The 23,382-nt window shown below is 36.8% G+C and overlaps 1 protein-coding gene across 2 annotated transcripts in view; it reads right to left on the bottom strand.

Moving 5' to 3' along the window:
- Positions 1–2,044: 2,044 nt before the first annotated feature.
- ASCC3 (activating signal cointegrator 1 complex subunit 3) overlaps positions 2,045–23,382 on the bottom strand; it is a 415,044-nt gene continuing 393,706 nt past the window's right edge. Inside the window, exons 38-42 of one of the 2 annotated variants that reach the window (XM_037842528.1) lie at positions 10,336–10,487; positions 8,546–8,693; positions 5,155–5,364; positions 2,948–3,123; positions 2,045–2,852 (exon numbers count right to left, since the gene is read on the bottom strand). In XM_037842528.1, coding sequence (XP_037698456.1) covers positions 2,705–2,852; positions 2,948–3,123; positions 5,155–5,364; positions 8,546–8,693; positions 10,336–10,487 — 834 coding nt within the window. In that variant the 3' untranslated portion in view covers positions 2,045–2,704. The remainder of the gene's footprint in view (positions 2,853–2,947; positions 3,124–5,154; positions 5,365–8,545; positions 8,694–10,335; positions 10,488–23,382) is intronic. The other variant, XM_037842527.1, reaches the window with a different exon arrangement.

Genomic DNA, 23,382 nt, shown 5'->3' with positions numbered 1-23,382 from the left:
TGTGCTGTTCCATTTGGAAAGCTCTTCTCTCAATTCTGCCTCTACTTCTAACCATCTTCAAAACAGCCTAAATGTCCCTTCATGATTTTTCTAAATAATAACTAACCTCTGAAACTCCATAGCATCTCTTCCATATCACTATTAATATTGTAATTATTTTCTTTCATTATAATTATGAATGTCTTCTTTTTATCACAAGCCTACCTTGTTGGAAGGGTAGATATATCCCTGATTCATGAGGGTATCATAGTACTGAACACAGTGCCTAGAGTGAATATTTGGCACTTCAGTTAGTTGGAGTTGATGAAATCCAAAGGAATATGAAACCTGCATGGTTTGAGTGGGCTGTTCATACCCCAGTTTCAGCACCTTGTAACCCAGTCCATCAAAATCATTTTAAGGTATTTTTTTCCCCCAAGAAAACAAAATCCCCTTCAGAAGTTTTAGGGGGACAAGTATATTCTCTCAATAATCAGGACTTGGATACATTTGAAATACTGGGGAAATCCTTGGCCACAAAGTTGTGAGAGTTACAGCTCTGAAAATAGCAGTACTGATCTTAACACTTAATGCCAAAATTTTGGTTGGGTAATGAATGAGGATAAAGTAGGATTGGTTACTCATTGGAATTAGAACCCAGTTTTCCATCCAGGTGCACCTTGCCTTATTAGTGTCCTCTGCGTCTTATTCTGAATGATCAATTTTTTTTTTATTTTTTATTTTTTTTATTAAATTCAGTTTTATTGAAATACCTTCACACACCATACAATCATCCATGGTATACAATCCACTGTCCACAGTATGATAACATAGCTATGCGTTCATCACCACAATCTATCTCTGAACATTTTCCTTACATCAGAAAGAACCAGAACAAGAATAAAAAATAAAAGTGAAAAAAGAACACCCAAACCATCCCCCCATCCCACCCCATTTGTCCTTTAGTTTTTATCCTCATTTTTCTACTCATCCATACACTAGATAAAGGGGGTGTGATCCACAAGGTCTTCACAATCACACTGCTGAATGATCAATTTTTAATCTTGCTTCAGAGCAGGGCTAGGTTGACTTTTAAATAATAAAGTATCATCACATTATTTGTCCTTTCGCTGAAGCATATAACAGAATTTTTCTTTTCTTATTGTTCCTATGTCCTGTGTTGTGTATACAAGAAAGTGGAGCCCGATCTTCCAAACTTGCTTGCTCTCTAACACAAAGGAATGATGCTAATAAACTGAAGTCAATGAGACTGTTCCCCTTTAGGCTCCTGTATGAACTGGTTGATTATTTGCTCATATGATCTCTGTGTTCTTTTAATTCCAATAAAACAGTGGTTAAGGTAGAACTTTCAATTAGGAAATAAGCTCCGCCAAAGGAAAAACAGAACTCTTCATATGAAGTAAAATTCTGAGACTAGAGCCCTGTTCAACACCTGCCCCACTGCACTTGGTGTGTTCACATTAATTATTTAGACTTAACTTTAGTAAGTTAATATCTTGATTCCCCCCATCTTATTTTTATTTCTTCTTTTTTAGGCTTTTCTAAGGAGATACACACCAGCAATATGTTCCAGTTTCAGAGAAACTTTTAAATCCTAGTACTTGTGATGGTTACATTGGCAAGTATTTTAAAGTAATTCATCTCTGGGCCAGGAATACCTCAAATTACTTTGCAAAGATAGAATTTCATTCTACTAGAACGTATATTACATAGGCATTGAATTCTAACTTTTTAGTTTGAAAAAAAGTATTTTTCAAGATGGAAATTATTTGTATATAGAGAAATTTCCTTCATCACTGGTGAAAATATGTATGTAGGGGCTGAAACTTTTCTGTGTTCGTGACAGACCCATCCTGGAGAGCATAAAAACATGGTTTGTACATGTTACAACAAGAATTAGACTGTAATTTCCTCCCGTGGAATATATAAGAAAGAGAATGGAAGTGAGGTCTTGAAGTAGAGAGGAAAGAAAAGAAGAATTGAAGGGTAAGAGGGGGATAGAATCGGGAGGAAGCAGAACAAATAACTGAGTCTACTCGTCTCGCAGTGGCACTATGAACACTTTATTTCTACCAATTACATTACATTTTCTAGGATCAGCATATTCTGTTTTCTTTTTATCGTCACTGGGCTCTGTAATATAATTTTACATAATATTTTATAAACACTTATGACTACAGGAAATTTTTGAAACTGCTTCTATACGCTATCAGATCAAAGTACAAATTTTGCAAACAAGATATATCGGGTTTCATCTTATAGATTTATCCCACATATTTTATTCTGCAGGGTTAGAAATCTGTTACAACAAATCCCATCACTGTCAAGCCTCAATGTAGTTCTCCTTAGAAGAAAAGAAGCCAATATTCGTGTAAACAGTACATTGTGAGCTGTCAACTACTGATTAATAATTCCTAAATATCATCTGAGACATACACAAATTAAAAGGTTCTCCTACATGCTTATTCTTTTTACCTATCAAGAAATCCATGAAGACAACATATAAAACGCAACATTCGGATGAGGCCACTGAGGCTAACTTTGTGCTGTGGGAGTCAATGCTGCAGTCACTGTCAATTTCCTGGGTGTCTTGAGGTTAGAAGTTGATTCCACTAAGGCAAACATCAAGTAATTTAATTTTGTCTAGATGACCGAACAGTCTGACTTCATAACCACTTCTTTCAAATGGATTGTTTGGGTCAGATTACTTCACTGCCAGATCAGAGAAGGCATCAGAAACCTCTGTGTTGACCTGAGAGGAAATGCTTCCTGGTGTGATATTGAGATAAATGTCATACTGCTGGTCCAGGCCAAGGTAGCAGTCACTCATGAGATACAGTGTGTAGATATACCTAAAACATAAAAATAGACCTAAAATGTAAAACCACATGTCTATTCACAGTCATATTTAATTCTTTTGGAACTTTAGTGGTGAGATTCTGCTTACCTTCCAGGTACTTCAGGAGTATAAAAAGAAATGGAAACAACATGATGATTTCGAACATATCCTACTCTTTTCAAGGCAATAAGTTCTCTCTTATCCACTTCTCCTAATATCAAAAACCAGCCTTCATCTTTTAATTTGGGAAATCGAGGGGTAACTGCATAGTTGTCTTGCTTTCCCTGTAAACCAGAAAAAAAAAAAAAAAGAATTATGTCTAGACTTTCTAAACCACTTAGTTGTGATTAAAAAGCTACTGTATTTTGCTTACAGGCCATAAATCTACACAGTTCAGCATTTCCATCTGGGATGTTTTTAATTTTCTTCTTTCTGGTTTGGTAACTTAATATGGTATTAATTACATTTCTTCAAGAGTCTTAAAGCATATTTTAGATACTATTTCTGTGGTTATAACCATCAGTATTTGGCTCAGTTAGAATAGAAAGCCCTGGATCTTGTTATTGGATTAGTAAATTTTGATGCCATTTTTGTAAATGATATTAATACCCTATTTGTAGATGAACAAACTGAAATATAAAAATGTTAACCACATTTTCCAAAGCCTTATTCACAAGAACTGATGCTTAGGAAAGTGAAACAAAACAATTAAGACTAGTCTCTGTACTTCAGAGGTAACACATGCTATACCCTACAAATACGTTTCCCCTACTCAAGAATAAAACTCATGCAAAAACCCACATATTCTAACATGGTAATATTAAAAAAGTCCTTTCTCTGATGAATGGGAAACTATAAGCCAAGCAACTATAAAATATATTAATCGCCACAATCCAAGATTAGGTATAAATACTTGAAGTCTTTATATAGTACTTGAAGTCTTTATTTTCGATTGATTTTACAAAAGGCAAGATTATTCCAATGATTCTTTAAGGTAATGAAGGTAACGAGTTTATGGTATAAAATGTATTAATATTACATATACTAATAATGACACATTCTTAATCAGCCTTCACTCAATATTCCAGTGGGAGCTATTTCACTTAAGCATTTTAAGAGAGGTCAAAGAACAAATTTTTTTTACAGTATTCAGAAAAAATTTAGAGTTCTTATTAAAGCATGATTTAGTCTAATTGTAAGTAGTAATATTAAGGTAAAAAAAAAAGACTTAGTTTTTTCCTCCCCTCATGATTTTATTATCACTATTAAAAAAATTTTTTTTTTTGCAATTTGGGATACATTAAGTTATCTAAAAACACTTTTTTAAAGGCTTTGAAATGTCAGAGATGAATCACTGCATATTTATGCTAAATGATGTTTAGAAGTAGAAATTAAATGAGTCAGGACTTGAAGGCACAGTACTGAAAGGACATTCTGGCATTAGAAAGTTATGACCATTTTCAGTGTGAAAACAGAGGGGACAATATTCATGAACAACCACCTCACTACTAAGGGGTTATTCTAGATTTGGAAAAGCTTCTGAATTCAATGGGCTAAAAGGAAGACAAATTCTTTCTTATTTCAATTATTATGGTACTAAAAATCAATCTGCTCACATGCCGTGTACTAACATTCTTAGAGCACCAAATAATTAATTTAGGTGTCAGAGGTAACAGAAAAGACCACAGTAATTTAAAATAAAGATATTGTACATCTTTGGCCTGCAGGAACATTGACAAAGCTCTTTCATATGCATTATAATGAAGGAAGCAGGCAGATGTAGCAACTGAGGCTCAGAAAAGCTTAGTGTCTTAATTCAAATTCATCGAGCTAAGTGATAAAGCTTCAATCTCATCTAAATCTAGCCCAATGTGGTTCCTATATACCACAGTTCCTCTAGGGCTGTGCCTCTCAAACTTTTAATGTCCTTAAAAATCACTTGGAGTGCTGGATAAAGTACAGATTTTGAGATCCCTTCCCCTGAGATTCTGATTTAGACAGTCGGGAGCAGGGCCAAGGAATCTGCCCTTTGAAAGGCACACCGGGACAGTCTGCTACACAGTCTGTAGACCATACTTTGAGAACAGTATTTTAGGCAATACATTAGTATGTAAGTTGGATATTCCGGGGTAGAAAAATGGCATGTGAGGAGAACTGACTAATTTCAAAAGGCTGACTCTTGCTGCTTAAGGCCAGTTGAGAAGGCAGGATTCATGAATGACACGGACGCATTAGTAATATAAAAGATATGTGTCACGGCGGTGCATGCTGGTATCTGGTGTGAAGTATTTGAGCATGGAAACCAAATACTATACCTTGTGGAACCCAATGTGGACTTTCTGCAAGCTGACTTGAAGCACATACTCCTGATCAGCATGCAATCTGATCCATTTGTTGTCGTCTCGTTTGTCTGAAGCCAGAGTTGGGATACAGAGTTCATTCTGTCCTTCAACTGAGTCATTCCACCAGCCTTTAATACTCAGGTCAACATCTATCACTGGCAGGTGAGATAAGAAATTCCATGCCTGAATAAAAAGAAGAAAACAGATAATAAAGGAATGTTTAATGTGAAATGCAGTGATTAACTAAGAAACAGTATGACTTTAAAAAAAATTATTTTGATATAATTCTGAATTCACATGCAATTGTAAGAAATCATACACAGAGATCCTATGTACTATTTACCCAGCTTTCCCCAATGGTAGCATTCTGAAAAACTATAGCACAATATTACAACCAGGATATTGACTGTGATACAATCCACTGGTCTTGTTCAGGTCCCCAATTTTACTTGTACTCATTTTTGTGGAAATAGTGTGATTTCAAATCCTTTTAGTGTAAAGTCTTTTAAAAAATAACAACAAAAAAAGCATTTATCAGTAGCTAAACTTGGGATCTCTTTATTGTAAATTTCTTTTATATATTGAGTGGCTATTGACTATACTGAATAATAAGTTTAAAAAATGCTTGCTGTTGAATCGGTTTGCTCTAGAGAAGCATCTATTCTAACATTTATTTAACTTTAAGGTGGAGAGCATTACTGGGAATATAGAGGCAACCTGAACAAAATTTTGCAATGCAATTATTGGTGTCAGTCAGCATTCAGCCATTGACCATTATTGTACAAAATAAAATGTTCATTTTTTTCATCCACACTCCAAAATAATTCTATTCATTTTGAATGGAAAAAATTTCTACATGTCTACATATCATAAGGGACCTTATAGGTCTACGGTTCTTTTGAAAAACAAATATATGTATTTTTGGCATTATCATGCTGAGAATACCAATTAAAATAACATATTAAAGGAGTGTAAAACATTTACCAATTTTATTCTTGTTCTTTAAATTGAAAGATATTTGTGAGAAATCAACATGCAAATAAAAGTGCTCGTAATTGTTGAATGAATGAATGAATAGATTCCTAAGCCATCAGAAAGGACATTACAAAATAAACATTTGTACTTATTTTATTTCTTTCATATATACCATAGATTTCCTTATAGGCTTTCATTTCCTGTTTGCTAAGATGTTAGTGCTGCTGAGTATACCTAATTGAAATGAAGTAGCCCTCATGAACCAAACTACCCCTTAGGAATAAAAAATGTAAATGTAATGGAAATTTTCAATCCCATCCTATAACTTGTCTTATGACTCAGAAATTCTTTCTGCAACTAGATCTTGAAATGGCCAAGTCATAGTGAGGTCTGCATGGTGCTTCAAGAAAACAACGATGGCCGAGCCCCTGCTGTGAACCAACAGTCACCCAGTGTAGAAGTTGGACCACTTGATGTTCATCTAAGATTGGCTAAGGGGAAAAGTGATCAAGGGGACATTTATACAAAATTTCTGTGACCCATTTAACTTTGAGAGACAACACAGTAACATTTTCCACATAAAGCAAGACTTCACATGTTTCTTGTACTATTAAATTAGTAGTGACCAGTATAACATTTTCTGTTATTAGGAACTTGTTGGGATTTTATTGTACAAATCCCTCAAAAGTTGGATCTGGCTTTTATATACATGTAATCGCTCTGTAGCATTTATTATTATTTTTCAAGCCATATGTGCACATGTGCATACATATATTTGTTGGGGTGTGTGTGTATTTATATATATATATATACACATTTACGTATATAAAATATGAGCTATTTTTAAAGAAACTGCTAAGACATTTCAATACCAGCCAAACATATTTATCTGAGGATTAATCTTCATCTATTGAATCAGGCGAGAGCACTGCCATGCATACAATTATTTAATTAGCAGCCAAATCCGCTGCCAGTCAGCAGCCGTTCCAGGCATACTGATGGGGTAGAAGATGCAAATCTCACAGTCGTACTGCTTTTTCTCATTACTACTGCAATTAGCACTTAAATTGATGCTTTAAACATACTAATTTCTGGAATAATTTAGGATTTGTATGTTACCTGGGATCGCCTCACTGCAGAGCCGACACCAGATTGCTCTGCAAATTGAAGCACTTTTGAGCCAAATAACCATCATCATATCAGACAGAGCCAATTTGCATTTGGTTTTAAAGATAACAGAATGGCAATTTATGCAAATAAATTAAGTAAGTTTACTTCTGAGTTCTCCCTGAACTAATTATAACAATGTTCTAATTTTTCATCACATCTAAAACTTGGCATAAAATCAGTGTATGTTATGTTAGAAATCTGTTGTTGCTAACAGAAGCCTTGTTTTGATTTAAATATATTGTTTTTATTCATAATTTTGATGGTAATTTAGTTAGAAAAGTAGGCATTTATTATGAATATTTAAATAGATTTTTTGGTGCCAAATTTGGGTTCAACAGAAACTGAACAGTCAGACTTCAATGCCTGTTATACTTTTTTCAAGACTTGCTCAAAAAGAAGTTCTACTGAAAAAAAAAGACATGGTTTAGACATTTTTTTATTTTAATACCTACATTTGCACGTCAATATGTTAATTACGTTTTAAATCCTGAATGTTTACTTTGACATGTTTAGGGTAAAATTCCTTTAGACTTAAAAGGTTAGATATGCTAAATATTTCTGGCATCATTCTTTCACACTTTCGGCTTTTCCAAACAGGGTTTGGTGAGATGAGCCACACTGTCTTTCACAACATTTATTTAACTTTCCATGGGTCAGACAGCACATGAAATAAGGAGTTCATATGAAAGAATACTTTAGATTCTAGAACAAGGAGGGAATAAAAAAAGAGGGGGACCATAAGTAATAGAGGGTAGTGCAAGAAAATATACCCAAGTATAAAGAAGGAAAACTACCTTGAAGAAAAGGATGGAAGGGCTCCTGGGTAATGTAGTCTAATGCTGGAGAAGCTAATCAAGGCTCTTCTCGGCCAGCTTATTAGCATTATACTGAAACAAACTCTAATAATGCTACTACTACTCCTAATTGTTATTATTACTGTCATTGTTTTTAATATTTATTGAGTGTTTCTTCTATGCTGAGAAATATATAAAGTATTATTATTAAGTATAATAATAGCTTGCTTAATTATCATAAAAACTTCTTGAAGTATAATGTTTTCATGTTCATAATCATGGTTAGTAAATGGCAGAGATGGAATTCAAACCCAGGTGAGTCTGACTCCAAAAACCAAAAATCTGGGCCCTAAGTTAGAAAACTTTTCGTATAACTTTCCAGAGTAAGGGAGCTTACTTTGAAAACAAGCAACAGATGACCTTACCTGCTTTACTTTTGCATTCTGTAGCTCACTTTCTACAATGGCTCTAAATATATGGTCTTTCCCTTCACAGGCATGGATCAGTTCAGGAAGGCACTCGATGGGGCACTGGTAACCAACACGTGGGCCCTTTATAACTGGATTCCATTTCCTAAGAAATAATATCAGCACCATCTCAAATAAATTTTTCACAACACAAACAATATTTTCTGACAATGACGGTTTATATAATTAAAAGTTTTTCTAAAATTAAGATAACTATGTAATTTTTAATAGCCATGATTTTAAGTTTTAAAAATTAGCTTGCATTCTCTAAGACATCAACCCAAGGCAGTAATGCTATTCCTAAATAAATGTATAAATCATGGGTGAACTCAACAAATGCTAAGGGTTCATAGACAGTGGATAGCTTTCTACAGAAAGGCACTAATGTGGACTACTGCTCTAGAGTGCTGATGATTTTTTAATAGATACAGACAAATGTCTCTAATATAATCACTTGAATAAAATTTGAATAATAAATTGTTGAGAACATAAATGTAAAAATACCTTTTGGGAATATTTGAGATTTATGGAAAAGTAGTACCAGTTCCCAGCAATGTAGTTCATCTAAATCTTACTTTCTATTTCCTGTTGATATAGCAAGAGGAAAAATATAACTGGAGTTATATTAATACAGCACTCTTAAGGGTGACAGCAAAGAAGTGGATAGGCCCCAAGCAGCTTCCATAACAGGCCTGCATGCTGTGGGAGGATCTGTGCTGGCTTGACTGCTGAAACCCAATTTCCATAACTTTTAGCACCATATTGGAAGGGTTCCTGAAGCTGAGCTGCAAGCACACATGAGGCATATGCCTCTCCCCCATGCCACCTGCTGCAGGTGTGGCTCACTCTCTGAATGTGCCTTTTAGTTTCTAGGGATATCCCACGGTGGGATTCAGCAGCTGCCCTGGAACCAAGAAGACTTGAGTCAAACCAGGGAACTTTGCATAGGAGACTCCATTGGACCTGAGATTCCTGTTGGCGCCTGTAACTTGATGCCTCAAATGATTGCCACCCCTCATCCAGCTGACAAGAGGTAGAGAGTACATGATGGCAAGCTGCAGCCAGACTGTTTTGCTTGTCTACATGACTGTAAATCAACATTTTGGCTGCAAGTATCTCTCAACTGGTGTGAAACACTGGTGTGAAAGAAACATTTTCATTTAAACACTGCCATCCTTGCTTATATTATGTGCTGTTCTTTTCTTTGCCAAAATATTTGCACCCATGTATATGGACCTAAGGGTTAACTAATTTGATGCTGAAATAAACTCTTCTTTTAAGGACAGGTTATATCTTGAGCTGATAGTGTGTGTGTGTGTGTGTGTGTGTGTGTACATATATATACATATAAACTATCTAGTTTTAGACATTTTTCAGATGCACAATTTCCCTTAGAAAATGGATTTTGGGTCCCCAAATCCATTCTGCAATAGCAGAAATTGGGAATTTTTTTTGCTTTGGATCATAAAGCACTTTAGTAACATCTTCTATGAAGGCTGATACTGTAAAGGAATAAACACAGTTAAAATAAAGACATATTCAGTGTTGTAAATGGAAAACTATTTAGATGGGAGAAGGTTAAAATGAATTGCGGTTCAGCGTGGGACAGAGAATCAAATTCCAAATGAGACTATTACATCCCTAGGCCATGTCTTCCAGGAAATGTAAAGAAATTCAAGTGACCACACACATAAAAAAAGATAATTTTTGAGATAAACCAATTAAAATTCCAAAATTCAAACAATTACCTGAAAAGGTGAAGGTGGTGTTGTTCTATGTTTGGTAGTGTAAGGAGAGAAGAGTCTTTTAGCCACCGCCCCTGGATCACCATCTGAACCAGACTGGTGATATTCAGGACAGTCACCAGCCAGCCCTGGTTTGCAGCAACATCCAGCATTGCCTGAAAAGTAAAAATACACGTTAAGAGAATACCATAGCACTTGCCCTCTCCATTGGGAATGTGATGCTAGCTTTAACAAAAAACAAATAAAAAGCCCAAGCATTATATCTATAAATTATTAATCAGAAGAGAAACCAGAAAATAAACCACAGTTGGAGTTAGAAGAAAACAAACTGAATCTCCCTTGACATTCATTGCATGTTACTTCCTACAAAGTGCCAAATACTAAGATTCCTTTAGAGCAGCAATGATAGCCAGAAAATACTGGTATCCAGTAATAAAAAAAGAGAAAAACTCACTGTACTTTGAGAGCAAATATTTATAATTCACCGTATCAAGCACATTAGCAGCTGCATTTAAAGATTTAAAGTCTCACATAGCCTTTTTCAAATTTAAAACCAATAATGTTAAGGAGATAGAAGGCTTTCTTGCCAAAATTTTATTTTCCCCAAAGAGTAGGCTAAAGACAGAGCTCTGTTTTTCAATGAAAACAATATACCACACACTAGCAAAGGGGGCCAGTGACAATGATATTCCTGGAATGATGAGAAGCTATTCATATTAGGCTATACATTTAATCAAATGTTTTAAGGACAAACAAAAGGCTGCATTTGCTTAAGGCAAAACTAAACAGTGAAATCTTATTTAAACAAAGGAGAAGTTTACACAGGCAAAGCTATTTCAATTAAATTAGACAGATTCTGGAGAATGCTGGCTTAGAGACACATGAGTTAATATCGTGATACTAATGCAACTACTTTATACAGTTTTAGGAGTGTTCTCTCATTTTGGGAAATGAAAACATGAAGGTAAGAGAGAGTAGATGAAATCAGCAATTGCTTAAAATGGTACTTTAATAGTAAAGAACTCACTGACAGTAAAATAGTGCTAAAGTGTTGTACAAAATTTATTAGTGGATTTTCAGAAACTATTTTTTAAGATATGCTCTGTTAGTAAAATTGATTTGCCATACTACTTAGTACCATTAAAGCAGACACATTTTCCTTTTATTTATGTTTCCTAGCATTTGTATTCTCTAATTTATGGAAAGTAAAATAGTTTAAAATGTCTTAAGCCTTTGACCAACCCAATCTGTGGTCCTTTAATATATATCACAAGGAAATGGATCAGTGTTTCTGGTTCTGTTGATTAATGTTGGGGTGGTCAAATTGGTTTTTAGCACCCATCAGTTTGCTACTTATACATCATAAAGCCTGAAAGTTGGTATAATAGACATATTTATATGTATATGTGTATATGAATATTTATACATGTATGAATATCCATGCTTATAAATTTAGAAAAAATCCATGTGTATTCTTTCTAGTTCCCTGCAGAGCTGAGTAAAACACCTGGCCTTTCTTTGAAGTATATGAGATAAGCAGATAATGATGAACACTACTCACAGACAAAAAAAGTATTAGTTCATAAGTCACAACTCTTGAGTCCTGCTGAAGGAAAAGAAAAAAATGAAAAGTTGCACCTGATACAGTGTCATGATGATGTTAGAACTTGTAATGTGGTATAACTAGGCAGATTTAACTTGTGATTTTATATTTCACCTTGACTGGAAATAAATTCTGGACCCAAAGCTCACAGACTAGAAGAGGTGGATGGATGAACCATATGTTTTTAATCTGTAGTCTTCATGATGGAGTCGAAAGATTTTATAAAATTTATGAGCGCTCCCCACAATTTTGCTTTGTATGATCCAGATGTGAAAATGTAAAAAAACATGCAAAGTAACTGCTCACATGAAATAAATGAAAAGCCATATCATGATTTGAAAACCATTATTTACTACATTTTGTTTTTCAATCCAGAGAAAGACATATGGGGAGATCAAGAATCTGGGATGGCAAAAGGTTTTGCGATTACCCAGATGTAGTGAACCAAACACTGTTCCATGTCTCTGCTCAATCACCGCCTAGTTGGCCCTGCTGTCTGCCCCCACGGCCTTAGTGCGGAACCTCAGCCTCACTCACCTGCAAGAGTATAATTACCGTCCTGTTCTCATTCTCACCTACATTTTCTTCAATCCAAACTTTATACTATTATGAAAGGAAATTTTTAAAGAGGTTAAATTAATCATTCCATTTTTCTGCTTAAATTTCTCCAATGGCCTCACATTGTGTGGAGGATAAAAGCTAAAACTGTCAAAATGCTGTGCTCTATCTGGCCCTTGCTGATCTCTCTGGCCTTGTTCCCCTCTGTACTTTCAGTATAGCAATACTAAATTACTGGTATTTTCCCTTCCTCTCAAAGTTCTCTTTTTACAGATACATTCCCTCTATCCTGTCCACCCGGGAAATTTCTACTCGTCTTACAAATCTAGCTCAAATGATACTTGTATTGTGACGATTCCGATTCTCGCAGAGGATGTGCTTCTTTTCCCATGTTCCTGCAGCTCTTGACACATGCCACTGTTATTCTATTGTAATTTTTTGTTTATTTGTTTACACATCTCTCCTTTAAGCCACAGGTCCCTTGATGGCAAGACCTGGAATTATTCTTTGTAACTCCAGCCATAGTACAGTGCACTCAAGAAATACTTGCTTTATGAAAGAATATTAGTAAAAATCCAATTACAATGATTATAACAACACTGTGCCTAAGTTATTGCACATTTGCCAAAGGCAGTACAGTGCAGGAGAATAAACACAAGCTTTGATGTCAAATGGACATAGGTTCGAATCTTAATTTTGTGCCACTTACTATGTGTAAGTTTGAGGATATTACTTAATCTCGCTGAGTCTATGTTTCTTATTAAAAAAAATAAAGATGTTAACATTCCCACCTTATTGGGATACTATGAAGGTAGCTGATATACTGCTTGGAACAGAGTAGAGGCTCAATAAGCAGATGCCTACGATGAGATGAAAAAAATACCCTAATGCAACCCATGCTTGCTACCGGACTTTCTTTGGACCCTTTGGTATTTATTTCTGCACTGCGTAGTACAGGGCTTCAACGGGCAGGGCCAGGTTGGGAGCAGATGCATGGGACAAACAGAATAGTTCATGAGGAGAAGGGGCAATTACAAGAAAGCCTGGGGAGAAGGCCAAAGACAGACCCTGCAGCTCACGACAAACTGGAGGATATGGGTATGGTTCTGAGTTTGAGTGAACAAGCCCATGTTATTGTTCAGAGGCCATAAACCTGACAGGGTTTATGGCCAAAAGATGGTGCAGGTAAATGGTTTGAGGATCCTGGTGGCTTGCACTGACATGTGTGTATGAATAAGGGTAAGATGGGCTCCCTGTGTCTCACTGTTTTTTTTTTAGGTGATCCTTGTTTTTTTTTTTTTTTAACCTAAGATTTAATATTCATTTCTTATTAAATTTCTTCTCCTTAGTTTTTGTATCTTTTTTTTATTAAATTCAGTTTTACTGAAATACATTCACACACCATACAATCATCCATGATATACAATCCACTGTCCACAGTATGATAACATAGTTATGCGTTCATCACCACAATCTATCTCTGAACATTTTCCTTACATCAGAAAGAACCAGAACAAGAATAAAAAATAAAAGTGAAAAAAGAACACCCAAATCATCCCCTCATCCCACCCCATTTGTCCTTTAGTTTTTATCCCCATTCCTCCACTCATCCATACACTAGATAAAAGGGGTGTGATCCACAAGGTCTTCACAATCACACTGTCACCCCTTGTAATCTACATTATTATATAATTGTCTTCAGAAGTCCAGACTGCTGGGTTGGAGTTTGGTAGTTTCAGGTATTTACTTCTAGCTATTCCAATACATTAAAGCCTAAGAGGTGTTATCTATATAGTGCATAAGAATGTCCACCAGAGTGACCTCTCGACTCCATTTGGAATCTCTCAGCCACTGAAACTATTTCGTCTCATTTTGCATCCCCCTTTTGGTCAAGAAGATACTCTCAGTCCCACGATGCCGGGTCCACATTCATCCCCGGGAGTCATACTCTGCGTTGCCAGGGAGATTTACAACCCTGGGAGTCGGGTCCCACGTAGGGGGGAGGGCAGCGAGTTCACCTGTCGAGATGGCTCAGTTAGAGAGAGAGAGGGCCACATCTGAGCAACAAAGAGGTACTCAGGGGGAGACTCTTAGACACCATTACATACAACTTTAGACTCTCCTTTGGTCTCACTGTCTTTTTCAACAGTCTTCCCAAGAGAGAAGGACTAATAGGTACATCCTCTTGCCCAGAGTAGGGCTGGGTTTGGTAAGACTGGAGATCATGGCTAAGTTTCCTAAGTCATTTCAAAGTCTTTTACAGAGACCTAATACTCTCAACAAAAGGCTGTTTTAGTATACTGAGGAGAAAAAACTCTGGACATTCTATAGCAGCTTAGCATCAACATTAAGCAATATTTAATTCCCTTTACCTCTAAGCTACTCTGTACTTGGCACATTACCTCCTAGCCAAAGCTAGGATGATTCTGAGTGTAGGTGAAAATGGATAGGGGCTGACTGTGTGCATGAGACTTTCTTCTACTAAGTTGGAATCAATTTCAATTGATAGTTGATTCATAAATCTGCATCACTCCCAGCTGAGGCAGAATGGAAATGTGATTTCTAGCACTGCATTTACTTATAAAATTAAGCTATAACTAAAACCTTATAACAATTAACAGAAACGGTGGGACTGCAATTTATTGAGGAGAGATGGGAAGGAGATCAGGTGCTGAGTTTCATTTTGGACAAATTTTAACTGAGGTGCCAATATGTTACCAGGTGAGAAGTTATGGTGAAAATGAACTCTGGAGAGAAAGTATGGGCTAGGGTTGTGGATTTAGAAATCTTCTGCACAAAAGGGCAGTCAAAACTAAGGGGAGATTGTGACCCAGGACCTGGAGAGAACAATTATTGAATGAAGAAGAGAAAAGAGAACCTGGAAGCAGTAAGGAGCCACGGAGGGAGAAAGTGGAGTCACTGTTGATGGCAGCAGAATAAGGAATGCCGTTCCAGAGACCGGGAGAGAATTTCTCATAGGAGAGTCCAGTGAAGATGAGGACTGTGACAAATTATTTAGAATTATGATTAGGAGGTAATTTTTGGCCTTCAGTAGAGTACATTCAGTAGAGTTATAGGGGCATGGTCTTGATTAATACAACATTCAACAAATGTTTATTTCCCAGGGTATTACATGCCAGTCCAGGAATGAAGGGGTGGGTGGGAGGGAAGAGGGGTCAGCAGGCACAGATGATGCCTCCAGGAGGTTCAGCAGTGAAGGAAAGGAGAAGAGAACAGTCTGAGAGGTTAGCAGCATCAACAGACCCAAGACCTGAGCATGCTTGTAGGTGGAGGAAGAACCAGAAGAGGCAGAAGGGAAGTGTAGGTTGGTTTCAGCTTTTGACAAGAAGAGGAACATGTCTACCTCAGTTGGGCGTCAAGAAGAGAGGAGTGATGATTCTGAGATTCTGGAGAAGAGAAAAAACCGAGGGGAGCACATTGAATGCTGCTGCTGTTAGTAGTATGGAAGGCAAGTCACCTACGTAGAGGGAAGGAAGGCTTGGGGAGTACGTACGGAATTTGAGATGGGTAAGAGAAGGTTTTTCACCACCATCCACTGGGAAGAATTTCTATGGAAGCCAACAAAAGTTGAAATAAAGGACAGCCAATCCTCAGAGCATAGCTAAACCTGGGCAAGCAGGGATTTGTAAATAGCACAATCATTTAGTTTTGTGACCTTCTGCAGTTAAAATGAGCAGCCTTGAAGCAGATGCAGGGACAGGAGAGTAGGGATTACCTGGAGAGGAGACATGGAAAGGCAGGAAAGGACAAAGGGGTGAGGGTATCTAAGGTACTCTCAAGGGCATTACTGAAATAATTGTGATGATAGCGGATGCTTGTTAAGCATGTGCTATTTGTCAAACACTATGCTAACTAGTTTATGCAGATTATTGAATTTAAGCCCATTTTAAAGATGAAAACAATGTGCTCAGAGAGGGTAAAGGAACATGCCTAAGGCCACACAACTCTGGTAAACTGTTACAGCTGCGATTCAAATTCTGCGGCACCTGACTCCAAAGTGGTTGCTTTTAATAAGTGTAATATACTGCCTAAAGTTTAGGATGAGGAGGAAGGCAAATGGAAATGGAATTTGAGTGGGGTCCTGAATTAGAAGATTCTACGATTAATGTGAATACTAGTATAATGGGACTTGGAGAAAGTTTCCTGACAGAACAGAATGTTTAAAGCAAGTAAGTTTGGATGAAGTATAAACAGAAGTATAATTCATGAACTCTGATTGTGGTTTGAAGATGGTGTAGTATACTAGAAGAGACTTGGCCTGAGAATTTGTCTTGTACCTCTTTGCTAACGGTGAGACCTTGAACAACTCAGTTAACTATAGACACTCGTTTTCCTTATCTGAAAAATCAAGGAGTTAGATTAGATGTTAGTTTCTAAGGCTTGCATCTATCTTCTGCAAATTTTAATCTTTCAGCAATAAAACGCCAACAGACTCATACAATATAGTTATTTGTTTTTATAAAGCTCAACTTTCTATCTTTCCAGATGGGCTGTAATAACCTTGAGGTTGGGGGCAGAAAGCCTAAATCAAAATAGAAATCAGTATATACTAACCATAGAATAAGCTGTACAGAGAAAAGACACCCTCTCCCTTACTGGGCTCAGAGGAAGAGGAGGTCTTTGCTGGTGGGGTGTGTGGGCAAGACCTCACAGAAAAGAGGGGCTTCAGTGGGTCACAGAAGACCTCTCACACACAGAGTCATTGACGAGAGAAGCTTCGAGGGGCAAAGAGGGGAAATTGAGAGCACTCATATTAAAGGGTCTCAATCATCTCTGTAAATAGGTGACATCCCTTATTTTACCAGGGCTGTTGTAACAAGGTGCCGCAGACTAGTTGGCAAAGAGGCTAGAAATCTAAAATCAAGGTGTTGGCAGGACCACACTTCCTCTGTAGACTGTAGAGGTCTGGGAGGGGAGTAGGGGTAGCTTGCCGGTTATCCATGATGTAACTCAGTCTCTGCCTCTGTCACATGGTTGTCCATTTCTCTGTCTCCCCATCAGTCATTGTGCCTCCGTCTAAATTTCCTCTCCTTATAAGGACTCAAGTTCACCCTAATCCAGTTTGGCTTCATTTTAACTAATAATAGCTTCAAAGATCTTATTTACAAATGAGTTCACATTTACAGGACCAAGGGTAAGCATTTGAACATGTCTTTTTTGGGACACAATTCAACCCATAACAGAGGGGTATAATACAGGAACAGGAAAAGGTTTAGGGTAATTAATTATGTGAATAAAAACTGGAGCAGCAGGGAGTTGGGAGAGCATGACTTGGTTGTTTTGTGATTTGTCTCCAGCAATAATAAGCAATTTGCATAGAAGAGCAGAGAATTCAGATGTTGATAGTTACTCAGAGAGGTAAGAGATTTTAGGGTAGTAATGACGTTGAAATGATCAACTCTAGGGCCAATGCTATTTATGGTGGCAAGTGAAGTCATAAGGGGACTGATAAACTAAGATTCTGAAAGGGATAAGAGAGTCAAGGTCATAATGAGTAAAAGAAATGTTTAGTCAAGCTGACTGATAAAGAGGCTGTGGTCTAGAGAAGAGACTCTCAGAGGGTGATACTGTGGCTAAAGAGGGTTGGATCTAACAGTCTTTAGGAGTTTAGGATACATGTGATTATGATGTTAAAAAACACCCACAGTGATGACTGCAAGGGCTGGGATGGAGCCAAAGACTTCTAATCTGGTGTTTGAGGAAGGTGGGGAAAGGGATCCAGAGTATGGTAGACAGTTGAAATTAAGAAATCTTATAGACATCAAAAGTAAAATGTTAGTTCAAAAATATTTTTAGAATGTTCTTAGCTCATGACAACGGTGAAACAGAGGAAGGGACTTTCCATGGGAGAGGGAAGGAGTAGTCTGGGACAGCTAGATTTCAATTAGGGTCAGGCAACAGTGTGGGTGTTCTTTAAAAAATAAATTGAGAACATAGGGGAGATTTCATTCATGACAGAATGGAGGTCATGGCACAATGAAATGGGCTAGAAAAGGGGCAAGCTGGACCTGGGAAGGATAGTACTGATGTGGATTGGAATTAAAATCCAGGAGAGATAGCTAGGAGAAAGGTTGTACCTAGAATGGTATGTGCTACAAAACATGGATAAAAGCAGCAAGAGACTGAAAATAAGGAAGTGGTTGGAGAGACCTGAGGAGGCTGAATTTTAGTACTGGGGAAATTAAAAGAATTAGCCAGCCCAGCAGTTTCAAAGGGAATGTTAAAATGGTGGTGGTGTGTGTGTTTGCCTGTGTCTGAGTGAGAGAGAAAAAGAGAGAGGAAGGAAGAGAGAGGGAATGAAGAGCAGAGAGAAGGGCAAAACCAGAGAGACACACGATAAACATTCCAGAGTTCATCCTCAAAGCTCATAGGGGAAACCTGTATGGGAAACTCAAAAACTTCTAAACCTTCTAAAGCACTTGGCTTTATGCAAAGGTAAAAAAGTCAGTTTACAAAGTGGACAATCTCTGAAAGGACTTTTTTTTTTTTTTTTTTTTTTAGGTTATAAGATTAACTGAAGCCACAGGCATTCTATAAGATTTAGGTATACTTCGTGACCTCAGTATTTATTTTGAATCAATTTAAAGAATTCCCTAAACCTACCAGGCTTGGTCTTAGCATTTATATTCAAACACATATTCACAGTGGGCCGCTATTTCTGCAAAGGACAGATTTATCTGAATCTACAGATATTCTTATATCTTACAGATATTTCTTACCTTCTGCTATTGCAGATTATACTTAAAAAATGCTAATATTTTAAACTGTGACAACATATCTCCCTCTATGTTATTTTATTTTTATTTTTTATTGTGAAATATATATGTAGAAAGGTAATAACTTTCAAGGTACAATAAGTAGTTAAATAGTTTCAGTTATTTCCTTATTGTGAGATATAACATACATACAAAAAGGTGGTAACTTTCAAACTGCAATTTAACAAGTAGCTGTAGAGCAAATTTCAAACAATGCTATGGGTTACAATTCTACCATTTCAGTTCTTTCCTTCTAGCTATTCCAATACCCAGCAACTAAGAAAAAGAAAATTTAGAGATTCAGTATTCCTAATCCTTTGTTAAATTCTATCTTGTCTGTTGCTACCCACCCCTTCCTCTAGTTTAATCACTTTTCTGATCTTCAGGGATGTCTAAGCAGTGACCATCCTAAGTTGTTCATGTTGAAAAGGGGTGTTGACCTTATGGGAAAAGGGGACACATCTGGTTGATGTTCTTGAAGAGGATATTGCCTCTGTGTGTTGGGACTTAGCTGGCATAGGAGCTCTCTGGAGGATTTAAGTTTCTGAAGAATAAAGTTAGTGAATGAAACTGTTGTAGAATCTGATAGGGATCTGGGTATTCTTTAGGGTTTTCGAGACTACTGTTGACTTGGGCTTATCATATTGTGGCCATTTGTCATATCTAGCTGAAGCTTGCATAGGAGTGACCTCCAGGATTTCCTCTCCACTCTATTTGAAATTTCTTAGCCACTGAAACCTTATTTTGTTGCCTTTCTTCCCCCCTTTTTGGTCAAAAAGGCATTCTCAACTCCTCGATGCCAGGGTCAGGCTCATTTCTGGAATCCATGTCACATGTTGCCAGGGAGACTCATTCAACTGCGGGGGTCCTGTCCCATGTTGGGGGAAGGTGATGAATTTATTTGCAGAGTTGGGCTTAGAGAGAGATAGTCCACATTTGAGCAAAAAAAGAGGTTCTCTGAAGGTGACTCCTAGGCATAATTATAGGTGGGCTTAGCCTCCCCTTTACAACCATAAATTTCATTAAAGCAAGCCTCAAGATTGAGGGCTTGACTTATAAAGTAGGGGGTTCTAAGTTCACATAGCATATGTTCTGTCTACGATAATCCATTCCTATCTCATATGATCATCACTTAGTTGTACAATTCTCATTTTATATTTAGTAAGTAAGTTTCATGCAATTACTGTGAAAAGCCCCAAATACTGCATTATATAAAGTCAGACTGCATAGACAGTCTGAATACATGGTGTGGTTAAAGTATTTGTATAATAGTGCTCAGATTACAAAATACTTTCCTAAATACTTCTCATTTAATCCTTAACAATACTGTGAGGCAAGTGTTAATATTACCTCCTTTTCACAGATAAGGAAACTGAGGCTCACAGAAGTTCAAAGACAGTAATCAATCGCACTGGCAATAAGTACTGGAGTTAAGGCTTGATCTTGGTTTTCCAATTTCCTATCCTGTGCTCTTTACACTATCCTCCACTACCTCTGCTGACTTTAAAAAAACCCACTCTTGTTTCAGAAAGGATTGAAGGTAGCTTATAATTGTTCTTTATGTTGCTATGGAACAGAAGGATACCAACCCCAAACAAAATTCTAATGTATTTGAGTACTGTCTTTGTGAACGAATTTTGTTAATGCAACTTTTGAAAAATCTAAAATTCTTAATTTTAACCACCGCTTGGTTACAACTACATCTCAATATTTGAGACTCAGGCATTAAAGATCTTTTGAAACATAACTGAATTCTGGATTTAAATAATCCAATGGTAAAATAGGAACACTGAGCACTGTGACCTAATCAGGTTAACTTCATGGAGAGGAAACAGAATCAATGACCTAGGCCACCGATTAAAAGAAATATGGTTCAATGCACATTAAGAGGTATGTTAACAGGTGGATAATAAGATCTTCTTCTGAGGTCCATTACTAAGAAATTTCCCCTAAAATCTGAACTTCCGTTAAGAAGCCTATGAATTTAGTCTTTAGAGTATATTCAAGGCTAGAAGGTATGCATATGGTACTGGACAAAAGATGCTCAGTGCCAATCTTTCTACACCCTTCTTGGCATTCAATGGACTGGTATCCTTTCTTCTGCCTCCCTTTATCCTTTCTCCCTGTAAGGAGCCTTTTGTCCTTTTCCCTATCTCCTGATAATTATCCTAATGTGTTTAGGATAGTATGGGGATTAGAACAACCACATAAAAATAAGATAATGACCAAGGCTGAAATGGCTAGACAATTTTGCTACTTCTGCTCAAATTAAGTCATATGAACATAACACACTATCAGAGTTTAAGAGAAAGAGATTTATTTAGTTCAGAATGAGAAAAATATTTTCATTAATTTATAAAAAGCAAGGAGTTGTTTATCAAATGTCATGAGAATGCAAAATACTATGGAAAAGTCATCAAAAACAACGAAAGTCAGAATCTGTCACAGCTAAGAGGGGCATAAGGAGACATGATGACCAACCGTGATGTGATATCCTGAATGGTACTCCAGAATGGAAAAGGCGACTAGGTAAAAACAAAGGTAATCTGAATAAGAATGGACTTTAGTTAATAATAATGTGTCAATACTGGCTCACTAATTGTAACAAATGTACCATATTAATATAAGATGTTAATAATATGAGAAACCGACTATGGAGTACATGGGAACTCTCTGTGCCACCGTCGCAACTTTCCTGTAAATCTAAGCTATTCTAAAATAAAACTTTATTTAGAAAAACACTATGGAAATTCACTTTAGGCAGCTTGTTAAAACATTAGTCAGACATCTGCTGGAAAATGCACTACTCAGTTCAAGAGCTCCCAGAAGTTTCACAGTGATGGGAAAACCTGAAAAAGGCTTTCTTGACAGAAATCTATACTTCTTTAAAGGTTCAGGTCAGTTCTCAAGTAATAATACAATATTTTGTCAATAATTAAAGTGTTGTAAGTACATTTATAAAAATCTTTTTCAACAGCAACAGTTGTTCATAGTAACTTTCTCCTGAACTTTTACCCCCAGAAGGTTAGCATTCAGGAAGCTCAGCTGCTGTCTAACAAACTTAATTAATCAAAAAGTCATTTCCGAGCTGTAACTATGAGTAAAAGTGCTTCAAGTGTGCTAGGAAGCCTACAAGTTAATCAAAATGCTAATGCAGTACAAATTAAAGTTGTGATTAACATTTCACAGTAGCTGCTTAAGTGAATTGATCACACAAATGGGTTAAGCATTACTCATTTCCTACAGCCCCAACCGGGAAAAGGGTTATTATGTGGGTAGGATGAGAGGAGGTGGGGGTAGAAGGATCCTTCACAATAGCATCAAACCATCAATAAACCATCAGCAAACTGTCATATGAAAGCTTATAGGTACCGTCACCCAGGGGGAAGGAGGCTTCCAAATTATATTATAGTCCTTGAAGGAAGATAGCCTGTAAATCCACAAGAGTAAGTAAAGGGGTTTAACGCCTCAAAATCCACACATTTGTGTTAGTTTTGGAAATGCTAAATGCATCAGCTCTGTGTGGTGGTGGGGAGGGGCACTTTGTTTTAGGCCGTATTTTGGGTAGTCTATTGGGGAGTTTAAATGCAGCTTTGATACAGGATAAAATAACCACAAATAGGGACTACAATTCTGCACCACAGTGTGAATCTTTGCTTTTGGAAGAATAATTATTCAGGATTAAGTCCACTTAGAATTATTTGTTTAAACAGTCATTCAATAATAAAATTTTATCAGTCTTCTATGGTGAGATATGAGCTCCTGGTAATCTGGCCAGGAAAGCAGCCTGAATTAGACTTCAGCCTGTTTCCATAAATTTGATAAGCTCATACCAGTGTTTAGGACAAGCAGAGTACACTTGTTGGCAGAAATTCAGATTTGGCAGAAAATCTTCAAGTTTGTGAGAATCCACACTCTAAAAATTCCCCTTTAAAATCCTTGCCTACCTATGAAAGGTAAAGATGAAATAGTTACGTGTTTCATTTAGTCTTTTCATTCAGTCATGATATTTTGAGATCCACTATGTGTCAATGTCACCATAACAGACAGTGGCATTATAAATAGCTATTGATAAGTTTCCAGCATATCTTAGGTGATACAATATCTTTCAAA

This window comes from Choloepus didactylus, chromosome 7 (genome assembly GCF_015220235.1).
Source record: "Choloepus didactylus isolate mChoDid1 chromosome 7, mChoDid1.pri, whole genome shotgun sequence".
Lineage (NCBI taxonomy): Eukaryota > Metazoa > Chordata > Mammalia > Pilosa > Megalonychidae > Choloepus > Choloepus didactylus.
The sequence above is the reverse complement of the archived record's forward strand: the minus strand, read 5'-3'. Positions and strand labels throughout refer to the sequence as shown.